This window comes from Centruroides sculpturatus, unplaced genomic scaffold (assembly GCF_000671375.1).
Source record: "Centruroides sculpturatus isolate CEXI.00-Female unplaced genomic scaffold, Cexi_2.0 scaffold1237, whole genome shotgun sequence".
Taxonomy (NCBI): domain Eukaryota; kingdom Metazoa; phylum Arthropoda; class Arachnida; order Scorpiones; family Buthidae; genus Centruroides; species Centruroides sculpturatus.
In genome coordinates, this window is record NW_019385374.1 from 141,021 (window position 1) to 155,251 (window position 14,231).

A 14,231-nucleotide genomic window follows, 5' to 3' on the forward strand; every position below is an offset into this window, starting at 1 on the left:
TATATAAATTTTTTTCCATTTGCATTTTATTTGTGTGTAAAATATATATTTGTTGATGTAATGGAACTGAATTTGTTTAATTTTAATTATAAATTTGGAAGTTTTGTTAAAATTTTATAAGATTTAAGCTTTTAATTCAAATAATTAAAATGAAGTGGTAAATAATTTTTTAAGTTTTAACTTATTATTTTATTTTTGAAATTTAGCTAAGCATGAACAGATTTTAATTTTATTTATTTTACTGCTATGCTTTTGTTACCTGATATGTTTTAACTATTTTTCATTTAATTAGTTATTTTCCCCTTCTGTAGTGGGTTGACATTGCTGAGAATGATGACAATGGTTCTGTAAGCAATTTTTTGCACTGCTTATTTTATAACACATTTAACACTGTATTTTTAAATACTAACTTTTTAAAATTTACAAAATTTAAATTTTTATTTATGTAAAATTTTAATATTTTATGCTGTATTATTAAAATATTTTAATATTTTTTTTTTATATTAAATTTAATTTTTGTTTTTAATATATTTTTTTTCAATTTAAAATTTATTTAAGTAAATTTTAAGTTTATTAAATTAATAATTTATTGTTTTAAGGTATTTAAATATGATTTTAAATGGTTTCCAAATATTAATTTCATTATAAGTAAAAATATGCTATATATAAAATTATTTACATTTGATTTCAATTTTTTTTAAATGCCAATTATGAATTAAAAACTTTAGTTTTTTTACAAAATTTGTTTTGCATGTCAAATTTATTTTGATTGATTTGCATGATGCATGATGTTTTTATTTAGTATTTATTTATTTATTTTTTTTTTTATAAAATATAATTGCATCCATCCAAAATCAGAATATATATTTGGATGCCATTGATACAAAAATGCTTGTTATGTAATGTTACAAACAAAAGTGAATTGTTTTTTCTTTGCCTTTCTTTTCTTTTTCTTTGACTTTTATGACACGCATCCCTTTCCTTCTTTTCTACAGTGGGTCCAGGAAGGATCCCCATCACACAGCACATCTATCAAAATTCAGTCTCCCCATCAGTTTGTCCCTAAAAGCGGTGATCCCAACGAATTCAAACGCAAACAAAAAGAGGTCAGTTCAGTTACATTCTTTCTCTGCTTGCATTTTATCTTTTGTTATTTCTTTTTGAATGCCTTGCATTTTGATGAGTTAATGCTTGTTTTGCAAATAGTAATTATTTAATTTCTATTTTGAAAGTTTGCCCATATTTTTTTTATAATACTATTATTTAAAATCAATAAAATATAAATAATAAGTAAAGTAAAATATATGTATTTTACTTTGGTTTATATATATATATATATGTATGTATGTATGATAAACAAATTCAGTTTTAAAACCATATTTTCAAAATTTAAGACAATTATATCAATAAAAGTATATAGACAGTTTTAGACAATAGAATTATATTATAATTACTGGTACATAAAATATTGTATTAATTTGCTCTTGAAATAGATGATTCTGTAAAATTTAGAATTCATTACTTGCTAACAAGGTCATGTTTAATTTAAAACTTTTCTTTGTTTACAATTTGTATATGACAAATTTAGCAATTACAAAAATAAAGTATAAATTATCTTCAGTTTTGAATTTCTTTTTTTTCTTAAATACATATAGTTCTGATGATAAAAATTATTTAAAAAATTATAAAATAAGCATATACAAGAATAAAATTTTATTAAAAACTAAAAATAAAATATTCTTACAACTGAAATTAATATTTTCAATTTTTAAAATAGATTTCCTATGATAGAATCAAAATTTTGTACTTATTATTTACAAATTTATGCATATTAAGTTGTCAATTATTCAGTGGTTCCATATTGAAAAATTTTTATTGATTAAAATATTTTAATTATAAGAAACATTAAAGTTTTAAAAAAATTATTAAAATAAATAAAATAAGAATGATTTATAAATAAATAATTTAAAACCTTTTTGCAGTCTTCATTAAAATTTGTGTCATATTTTATCATAGAACAACAAACCAAAAATCAGATTTTTTTAACATTAAAACTGATGATTTTAAATAATAAAATGATTTACTCATAATTATTAAATTTCAATATTTTGACCTTTAGTATTATTAACATTTTAAATTTAATTATGAAATAAAAATATAACAAAAATACAAGAACATTATTATAAAATTGGAAAGTATTTTTCAATTGTTACCTTATCCTAGAATTTTATTAAAGTCTGTTATTAGATCTTATTTATTCTGTTAAAACATTTAAAATATGAAAACTAAATTTAAGCAAATTTAAACAAAAATATCTTATTTGTATATTGTAATTAATTTATTTTAATTACAATTTTAATATTTTAATTAATTAATTTTGTTATAAATTATTTTAAAGAATAAATTTATTCTTTGAAATAATTTATAACAAAATTAAAATATTATTAGACTGGGCAAAATTGTTTATAGTTTCAAATTTCAAAATAATTGATTATAAAAGATATATATATAACATATAATTGTAATAATTTTTATAAGTATTTTATATAAAAACTAATTAAAATATGCTACATTTGAAGTATATGAAAAAATAATAACTTTTTTTTTAATGTTTTTAGTTGAAGGTCCAAAGCCAGATTATTTATGGACTAAAATAATAATTAATAGCTCAGTTACATATAATTCAGATTTTTATTCTCTGCCATATGGGCACTTTGGCCTTTTATCATGTCCAGTATGGATTTGAGTAAGTCACAATAAGATGAAGGATGAGGCTTGATGAAGACTGTTCATAAAAATTCCTGGCTTTCTCTGTCCAGATTCAGTCTTTGGTTTCCAGGAGCAGCAAACATATCTTTACTACCTTAGTCATCTGGCTGGTACATAATTTGGCTTAAAGATAGGCAGTTAGACCAACACTCTGTATTAAGCTTAATAATTTATAAATTAAATTTAAAAGTTTTGGAAGGAAAGATTGGCCTAGAATGGGACTCAAATTTATTTTGGATGTTAGGTTTTTATCATCATTAGAAAAATAAACATAAAAGTGGAATTTAAACAAAATACACATTGTCATAGAAGCAGGATGGAAATAAACTTAAGATTATAGGAAATAAATTATAGTATAATTAACCAAAATAAAAAAATAACATAGAAGCTGGATAATCAATAAAAACATGTTTTATTCCTATAGCCTTTAGGAATCCAATCATTTCAAAGCATATTTTAATTAGTTTTTAGGAATATTTTGGAATTCATTCTTAATATTTTATATTATTAACTCATCAAATATTATGATTTTAAATTTTGAACATTATTAATTAAAATAATAATGAACATCAAGTAAGGATAATTAAATGATTTATAGATTTTTAAAATAATTAAGTACAAAATTGAGTAATTTACTTTTGTCATTATCAATCTTAAAAAACAAATATTCTATAAAATGTTAAACAGTTAACATTTTAGAAGTTTGTCAATACTATAATCTTCTTATAATCATATAATTTTATAATCACAAATAATTAAAAATAAAATTATATTATATTTATTTTACAATATTTAACAATAATATTACAAATTTAGTTTAATTTATATAAAAGAGTGTTGAGTTTCTGGAATTCTACTGTATATACAGTAGAGTTCCAGAAACTCAACACTTGATAACTTGACATTCTGTAAAAGTCATTCAAAAACAAAAAATTCTAATTTTTTACTTTTTAAATTAATACTAGGATCAAATAAGTTATTGTTCTTCACTGGCAATACTTGAAAATAACATTAATTCTGTGCGTTAACAAAGAATATAATCCTTTTTCCAAGTCTTCCTGTACAAAATGCCACTACGTGAATGTCACTAACTTGAAAGTAGCCACAGAATAGCTAATATTTTTATAAATTAAAATTTAACAACAAATAGAAATAGTCACTATTGATACGTAGGTTAGTATGTATATGAATTTGCACATATGAGGGGGGACCCAAAAAAAATCGGATTTTTTGTATAAAAACTTTATTTATTAACTTTTTTACAAAATTTCTTCAGTCACCTTCAAAGTACTCTCCATTGATGCGATTCACTTGTCAAATCTTCTCCCACTGTTTGAAGAATCTTTGGAACTCTTCAATCTTGATATCATCCAGTGCCCTTAGCAAAGATGTTTTTACCACCTCCACATCATCAAAATGTTTCCCTTTTAGATTTTTCTTCATTTTTGGAAACAGAAAAAAGTTGCGAGAGGCTAGGTCTGGTGAATACAGCGGGTGGGAATGACAGGCCAACCCCGAGAGGCCAAATAGTGGGTCACTCCTAAGGCCGTGTGTGCGGGGGCGTTGTGATGAATGAACCAGTCACCTGATTGCCAAAGTTCCAGGTGTTTCCTTTGCACATTTTCTCCCAAAGGTCTTAAAACTTCCAAATAAAAGTGCTGGTTAACAGTCTGGCCAGGGGGTACAAATTCCCAATGCACGAACATCAAAAAAGACAATGATCATTGTCTTCACATTCAACCTCACTTGTCTTGCTTTTTTTGGTCTGGGAGAGTTGGGAGTCTTCCACTAGCTTGACACTTGCTTAGCTACCATAACACCAACTCTCATCACCTGTAATGTCTTTGGTCAAAAAGTTTGGATCACTTTCAATTTCTTTTTTTAAGTCGCGGCTCAAATTCAATCAAATGTTTTTTTGATCCTGTGTGAGAAGGTGAGGAACAAATTTAGAGGAAGCACGTCTCATTTGCAACTGCTCAGTTAAAATCCGCTGGCACGAGCTCCAACTCACGCCTGTCTCTTCTGAAATTTGGTCGATCGTGAAACAACAATCTTCGTTGATTTTTTGGTGGACTTTTTGAACGTTTTTATCATTTTGAGATGTTGAAGGATGCCCAGAACAAGCACGGTCTTTAACACTTATCTCACCATGTTTAAAGCACCTAAACCACTCGAAAACTTGTGTGCGGCTCATAGCATCCTCTTTAAAAGCCTGTTGCAACATTTGGTAAGCTTCTGTTGCCGATTTTTCAAGCAGGAAACAAAATTTCAAACACACTCTTTGTTCTTTTAAATTTGCCACAATGACTTTGCAGCCGGAACAAAATAACAGTAAGAGAAACACAACACTGTGCTCAAACATAAACCTACAAACTGATGTTGTCTGCTCAGCTATTTTGTGAAGGTCTCTACTAACCCCATCTAGCGGGAGAAATCTGTACTACGTCTACAAATTGCAGCGCGCTCTCAGTTCGGGTTTTTTTGGGTCCCCCTTGTATTATATCTTTAAGAAAATTCTGCTATTTATACTAGCATCATCACTGTCTGTATAACTTGTCATTTTCAGTAACATGTTACTTTCTAAGTCCACATTAAGTCAAGTTTGCAGGACTCTGCTATTGAATAATAACCTGCAAGGGACAAATTATTTCAATCATTAAGTAGCCTTTTAACTTAATTTTAAAATTTAATAAAATAAAATATGCTATCATGTATGATAATCTGGTAATATTAATTTTTTAAATTATATTTGACATTAATATTATAATGAGCAGGAGCAGAATGTTAGGTAAATTATATTAATAAACATATATTATTATTATAACAGTTTCTAAATATCATACACTAAAGAAAGTGTTAAAATCTATTGGATTTTATAGATATAGATAGATTTTAACTTCATGAAAGCAATTAGAAAATGGCACTCTTGCATACATCTTACATACATGTCTATATGATCAATAGTCACAGCCAACTGAATATAATAAGATAAACTGGACAATTGGATATTTTCTATGGCAATCACTTGATTTAATTATGCTGTTCTGATACAATATAAGTGTAATCACATACATATAAAAATTCAGAACAGAAATACTATTATTGAGGCATTTACATTGCTGAAGAATCATAATGATGAAATTATTTAAAAGAGATTTTTAGTTCTCAGTATTAGCAAAACATGGAACAACAGTAATGTTTGTTAAATTCTTTTTAATTTGTGAAATTTTTATAAATTAGTACCTCAGGATACAAAATTAATCCGTTCCAAAACTGAGATCATATCATGAAAATGCCGTAAGGTGAATTATTTTTCCCTATATGATTATATGTAAAACCAAATAATTCATTCCAACACGAAAAACACACTCAAATTAAAGCTAAGTAGTGCATTGAAAAAAAATAACTTTAGTAAGGAAAACACTGAAAAATGCGTTTTGTAGTTGTAAATGTATAAATAACCATAATAGCAAAATAATTGATTAAAAAAATGTAGTTTTATTTGCACTTTACCTTTGAGGATAGACATCAGTGGAGGTGTAAACTGGTGGCGGAGGAGAGGGAGAAGGGAAATGATACTAAAACTTAACTTACATAACACAATGTAATAATAACTTAAAAAAACTTAACACTAATTTTTTTAACTTTTCTCTAAGTTATTTTTAAGTTATTGTTACATTATGTTATGTAAGTTAAGTTTTAGTATCATTTCCCTTCTCACTCTCCTCCGCCACCAGTTTCACCTCCACCGTTGTCTATCCTCAAAGTTAAAGTTCAAATAAAACTACATTTTTTAAATCAATTATTATTCTATTATGGTTATTTATACATTTACAAATACAAAATGCATTTTTCAGTGTTTTCCTTACTATATTNGAGTTTGGCTTTGCCTACTTTTTAAAATGTTTCTAAAATGACTTAGGCAAATGTCATTACTCTGAGCAGCAATATGGCTAGTGTGAACCTTTTTGGGATGTTTCTTTTCAATAAAATCAGTCACTTTCTGATAATACCTCAAGATTTCCTTTATTGAGTGAGATCCTTCCACGATGAAGCAAACACATGGACTGAGACCAATGAACAGAAGTGAATAAAAAATGGCACTGCAAACTAATGTAACGTCGTATGGTGAGTTTTTATTCGTACCGTGGAGCAAAAATATGTTTGATTTTCATGTCGTATCCTGAAAATTTCGTATGCTGGAGCGTTCATATCCTGAGGTATTACTTTAATTTAATAATCAAGTAGTTTTTGTTCTGTGAAAATTAGTAAAGAAATGATGGTAAAAGAATTATTTCTATACATGAGCGTAATTATTTCTATAAAATACATGTATAAACTGAAGTGTCAATAAAAGAATACCTATTATATTAATGATAATTATTATACATTGTTGATGGTAATAGAATAAATTGTATTTGTTTTAAAAAGCTTTACATTACATTTGCATATCTACATAATATAACTTTGAATATATTCATATAGAAATATTTTGTAAAAATAATTGATGAAAGTATTGATTTATGATTGAAGATTGATGAAAGTAATGAGGACAATCTTGTGTATCAACAGTTTGATTCCCTTACATCAGTGTTTCTCAACCTTTTTCTCATAGCGAGTTATAAAATTATGGATAATTTTACACAGACCAATAATTATATACAACTGCAAATTATGCTTATTTATTACATTTATACATGATTATACTATTTAAATGCCACTTGTAATCAACTACGCCAACATCAATATGGTCAAATATTTTTTTGCAGATTGGTGAAATTTTTTCACTGACCAGCAGTTGAAAAAAACTGCCAGAGTCCATTTTGCATTTTATTGCAGAGATGTAGCCTCAAATAAAAGGTCATCTCCATAACTGGAAATTGTTTTTGGAAGATACTGGTGTCTGTAATGACAGAACACAAAGACAATTTTGTAGCTTCAATAAATTTTATTTATATATTTTAACTGAATTTAAAACTTTAGAACTACATTTTTTCTGCATGATACTCTTTACAATGGTAGAGGAGAAGGTGGTATTATGGAACACTGCAGGTATTATGGAACCACCCCATTTCGAACTGATAATAAAGGCGAACTGTAGCGGATTGTGGTTGAGCTGAACTAGGCAGACATCCATAGCAAGGGGAAAACCCGTTTTACTTCGGTTAAACGGTTGTCCGCATTTAATTAGCAAATTTGTTTTTTTCAAAATTTACAAGTTTTGAATGCTATGTGAATTTAATTATTTTTAAAATATAAATCGTATAGTTGTAGGTTCACTGGTGCATGTATTCCGTTCCAGAGACTTAAGGGTACATATTAATCTGTGTGATGATCACGTTTTTTAAATTTTGGTCTCGGCAGACATAAGTTAATTCGAGATGGCGATGCGTGAAATATGGACCTATTGGTGCTTTTACAGTAATATGGAACTCAACTCCTCCGAACTTTCTCTTTGCAAGCGGACATTCCTCCGGAGCAATTTGTGAAAAAGACACTAGGTAGAAAGTCAATTATTCCCGAGAATACTGAAAAAGAGCTGCTGGAATATATATTGTTGATGGTGGTCATATTTTTCTATTATAAAAGCATTTTTGCAATAAAAATACATTGGAGTAAATAATTTTGTAATTATTTAACATTTTTTGTACTTTCTTATTTGTTTTTGGCTACATTAAAGCATTTCTTTGAAAATATACAGTAAGGTTCCATATTACCACCCGATTTTCTCTAAGCCTACTTTCAGACTTTTTGTACTTTAGCCTTCAAAACCCATACTTATAGTTACACTAGCAAAAAATCCAATTAGGAACATTTAGTTTACTAGTTACCAGTACTTTTTGCACAAAAAATGTGGGTGTAGTTATGATACTTTGTTTACAATTCACTAAAATATAATTGGGGTTCCATAATACCACCTTCTCCTCTATATTTATAACATTATCAATCATTAGAATATTTTAGTTTGTTTATTCTTTATAGAAAAATTGAATTAAATACTCTGTATAAATAAAAACTTTATTCAGTTATAATAGATAAAAGTTTTCTATTTAAATTTAAGAAACTACTTAAATATGAAACATCTTTTTATTGCACGAAAAGTTTATTTTGAATGAATTTTTTATTTCATATAAATTTTGTTTTAAAAATGAATTACAAATACAGTTTTATGAAATAAGAATAAGGTTATAAATTTTTAATTACTTTGAAAATTTATAATAATTAGTTTTGTGATATATTTTATGTAATGTAAATAAAATTTAGTTAAAGGCAAATAGAATGAGTGCCAAAGTAACTGCAGGACCACAGTCTCAAATTTTGGAAGGTGTTACTTGGGAAGAAGTAAGAAAAATGCAAGTAAGTGTGAAAATCTTTGTATTATCTTGTATTTTTAATAATTTGCATATAAATTATTTATAAAATCATGATGAGTTAAGAGATAAAACAATAGAACAAAAATCTTCTAATCCGAATACCGGTATTCTTATAAAAATCGTACTTACTCAACCTTTATTGTCCGGTACTTGTAAATTATTTGTAAAACAAACGTTTTCGGCCTCAGTCGAGGTCTGCTTCAGGTTAAATTATTGGATTTCATTCTTCGAATGCACGTTTAGTTTTAAATATAATCGAATTTCTTGCGCGTGTTACGTATCGTCATCGTTTTTGTTGTTCTTCGCATACGTAACGCCAAGCATAAGAAAGCGTGTTTCCGTCTTTGTTGTTTATACATCTCCCTGTCCTGCCTGCTTTGTAGATTTCTAGGGCTTCAAGTGCTCTGATGTGATCCGTATGAAAAGCTCTATTTATTAATCTGGCTTTTGTGAAAAAGACACTAGGTAGAAACATTTTTTGTACTTTCTTATTTGTTCTTAAAAACCTTTATTGTCCGGTACTTGTAAATTATTTTACAAATAATTTACAAGTACCGGACAATAAAGGTTGAGTAAGTACGATTTTCAATAGAACAAATAAAAAAATTATGATTATGCATAATACTTAATGCAAAGGATGTTAGTTTTATATGTTATCAATCTTATACTCTAACTATTGGCAATATTTCTATAAGATGCTTTTAACAAGTATTTTTAAAACTATTATTGAAGACACTGTTTTATATTCAAAGTATTAGATATTATCTCATATTGAATTGGTTGCATTTTTATTAATGTCACAAAAAATTAATGAAGTGAACAGAAAACTCATTACAGCTAAACATGTAAAGGAAGTTAGAAAAGATTAACATTTTTCTGTCACTGTGTATTTTAACCAATAGGAATACTTTTAAAGAATCTATTACTTGATTGTGAAATAGAAGCAGAAGGTAAAAAACCACACATGTATTGTGAGAATGATTCTACCAAATTAGCACTTTTTAAATCATGTAGATTTCACTTTATCAGTGATTATGAAACATGTTTAAGACTGAATACAGAAACATTTGATATTATGAAATGTTATCAATAAAATTGTTATGTATATTAAGCAGATCATTGATAGTTGATATTTTGTTAATAATAAAAAAAATAATAGATGTTATCCAATTATCAGCAGTTTAAAAGAGACAAAACAACAAAATACAGTTATTTCTGTAAAAACTAGAATTACACAGGACTCTACAAACTTACTGGCTTAAGCAGGTTTTTTGTCTTAGGCAAGCTTGAACAAGAAAATAGTCACTGCTTCAAATGTGAATGTATTTTTTTTTTAACCAGGTTTCCATTTAGACATGGTATTTGCTATATTTATTGAAATGGTACATCTGTTCTAAATGAACAGAAACTTCTAATTGAAAATATATACTTTTAAAAGTTTTCTTGGGTGGTTTACTTCCTAGTTTCAATTACTTTGAATCTTGATTCGTTTTTTGAAACCGTGTTTTCGTATTTATTTACTAATGAACACAAGACTGTGTTATTATTAAAACACTTGGCGTTTATCCACTTTATTCAGTTGATACGGGCACTTTTACACGTTTCGGGCGTATAGCCCCTCATCAGTCAACTGATAAGAAGAAACATTTACATTAGATTATTACATTTTTTAAAAATTATATAACGATTCTAAAACATATAACATTTAAGACATACCATTTAAAAAATTTCAATGACACACGTACAGCACAAGTTATTATTTACTGCTGTTAGGATAAGTTGATAACAATGATAACATAAACCTACATACATTAAATTAAAAAATAAAACACTGTATAATTATACACGCTTATACTGATAACGCACATAACTATACTAATTTTTGTGTACAATTGTTTCTTACTGTTAAGTAGCCGTGACACATCCTTTATCTTCTTACTAAAGTTGATAAATATATAGGCAGAATCCTTTCTAATGTTTAATGAATATATTTGATGGTTTCTCACAACATTTCATTTGCACATAACAGAATCAGATAAACTTCACTTAGCATATTATAACAATTTTGTTTCCTGGGCATTATACAATATTGAGTCTTATTGCTAATTTGCATTTTACCATTCATGATGGTCGGATTTTACATAATATTTGTAATAGCAAAAGGTATCTAAGTAAACAGAACACATTAAATATTTTTACAAAAAATTTTTAGAATTTTTCTAAAACATACTAACTATCTTTCATTATTACAATATTTTTAGCCAATCGTTACTTATTTTAATGCTTAGATTCTTGTTTAAACAATTTTTAGAGTTTATTATAGCTACACTTTCTTTAAATTTTCTACTATATGTGTTCTTTTCTTTGTATAAGATTTTTGTATTAGTTTTATCAATGTTACAGTTGTTTAATAGGCAATGATCATGAAAAACTGAATTTAATCTATGATATTTCATATCAGCGATGTGTTCTTTTAATCTTATGCTTAATTTTCGTTTGGTTTCACCTATATAAATATTGGTATCTTTACAAGTACATGGGATTTCATATACTACATTCTTGGTTTCTTCTTTAGTCTCATTATTTTGTTTTTTGGCTTTTATTCTGGCTTTGAATCTCATTGAACTTTAATGCTCTACTCTACTTTGAATCTCATTGAACATTTAATGCAGTATTCTGAAATTTCTGAATAAAACTTTAATAAATCTCTAATACATTTTGGCTATATCAAACAAATTTTTCAAAAAAAAAAAAAACTACTTGACATTCATATTTGATGATGTAATTTTCCTTATAATGTCAAGAATGCCAAGATTTCTTTTAAATAAGAATATTTTTTATTATTTATTCATTTATATGAAAATTTGTTTTAGGATGCTATGATGAGTGGTACAGGAGATCAAGTGGTATTAGTTGGAGCAGCATCTAAAGGAATTATTCAAAGAGATTTTCAACATAATGCCCTTGTTTATAAGAGTGCTTATGCAAAGAATCCATTTGATAGTGTTTCAGACAAAGAGCTTGAAGAATACAAAAAATTAGTAGAAAAAAGGCAGCGTGGAGAATTAGGTATTTATTTTCATTTTGATGCAAAGAATATATCAAAATTAAAAATCAGAACATAATTAAAATTTATTTTCAATATTTTTTATTTATAAAATGAGTAGTAATTTTTAAATTGCAAAATTTTTGGTGTTATATTGTAAAAATAAAATTTAAATTGCTTTTTTGCGTATTTGCTCATTTTAATTGTTAATATAGTTAAGTGTTAATTTGAATTTAAACTGTTGTTTGATTCTATAACATTTGATGATTTATTGAAAGAATTTTAACTTAAATTAAATAAAATAAAAAGGTCAATAAATTTTTTACATATAAGAAACATGAAGAAATAATTGAAAAAGCAGCATAAATTTTATTTTTATAAATAGTAATATTATTTCTGGTATTATTAAAATGATTATTAATAAATCGTTGTAAAACTTAAAGATATCATCTATTCCTAACTCCCTTTCTGAATAGATAAAAATATTTTACTTCTGAACTGAAAGATTTTGATGTATTTTTATATTTCAAAAAAATGTACAGTGATAGATACATTCTGTTTAAAAATTTACTACTATTACAGAATAATATTTAAAAAGATTAATTATAAATATCGATCTGTAATAGATTTATTAAAATGTTAAAAAATGAAATTCTACATAAATTCCCCTAAGTAGTCCCACATGATTGCCTAGACCAGTGTTGTCCAACTGAAATTGTTTACTGGGCCAAAAATAAAAATACAATGTGGGCAGCACATATTTATTTACAACAAAACATATACAATATACAAAAATACATATATTTTATATGTATTTTAATGCAAAACTTGCTTTTCAATTTTTTAATGTCAAGAGGTATTTTTGATGTTGTACAATACAATTGGTTTTTTAGATTTTTATCGGTCAATCTATTACAACTTTTACATTTAACAATCTTTAATTTTGAGAAAAAAGATTCACAAAGATAGGTGATTCCCATTGCAGCTGTAATGCTCATCACATTTTTTTAGGTTAGGGAATTTATCATTACAGACATATTTTGTATAAAACTGAATTTTATTATTGGCTTCAAACATATATTTCAATTCAGAAGATGAATGGAGATCTATCAAATCTATCTGCAAATTTGTTGGAGCTTGTTCCACAACAATGTCAAATGGACATAAGAAAATATTAAACATATTCTCATAAATTTTTAAATATGAAAATCTTTCTTGAAATTCTATTAGTAAATTAGTAATTTCTTGTGCATATTTAGAAAAATGTTTTTCTAAATATGCACAAAAATATGCAATCTAAACACGAAATGATTTGAAAATTCAAATCATTCTGTGTTTAGATTGTTAACAGGTTTAATTATGCTTTACTGTGCAAATTATTTGATTATAGTCAGCTGCCAAGGGCCACTTCATGTAAAGGTTATGTTCTGTAAGTCATTTCAAAATCGAATGACCATTAGTTGTTTTCTTTTCTTTGATCTGGCAGCCATTTTTAATAAAGTTATTCTCTTTAGCTATCTCTGCTAATTAAGTTGTGGAAAATGCTTAAAAATTTTTGGAAATTGAAAGAAGAAATTTAAATTTTTATGAATAAAAAGACCAGAATGTTCCTAAATTATATGATGATTTTTGGATTTATGTTTCCTTCCAAATATCATAATGAAATTAAATGAACTTAATAAGTAGCTTCAAGGTGAAAACAAATTGATCACAGACTGTTATCAAAATATAAAAGCATTCATAGCAAAATTCAAACTTTATGAAAGTCAGTTAAAATCAAAAACTACAATTCATCGTCCAAAATTACATAAATTTAATAGTAACAAAAACATTTTTCGAAATATGTACAAGAAATTACTAATTTACTAATAGAATTTCAAGAAAGATTTTCATATTTAAAAATTTATGAGAATATGTTTAATATTTTCTTATGTCCATTTGACATTGTTGTGGAACAAGCTCCAACAAATTTGCAGATAGATTTGATAGATCTCCATTCATCTTCTGAATTGAAATATATGTTTGAGGCCAATAATAAAGTT

The 14,231-nt window shown here is 26.3% G+C and overlaps 1 protein-coding gene across 8 annotated transcripts in view; it reads left to right on the forward strand.

Moving 5' to 3' along the window:
* Window positions 1–14,231, forward strand: part of LOC111638285 (protein hu-li tai shao-like) — a 121,744-nt gene that overhangs the window by 86,889 nt on the left and 20,624 nt on the right. For 7 of the 8 annotated variants that reach the window (XM_023383967.1, XM_023383962.1, XM_023383961.1 and 4 more), the window contains exons 10-13: window positions 312–347; window positions 996–1,106; window positions 9,034–9,126; window positions 12,017–12,212. In XM_023383967.1, coding sequence (XP_023239735.1) covers window positions 312–347; window positions 996–1,106; window positions 9,034–9,126; window positions 12,017–12,212 — 436 coding nt within the window. The remainder of the gene's footprint in view (window positions 1–311; window positions 348–995; window positions 1,107–9,033; window positions 9,127–12,016; window positions 12,213–14,231) is intronic. The other variant, XM_023383964.1, reaches the window with a different exon arrangement.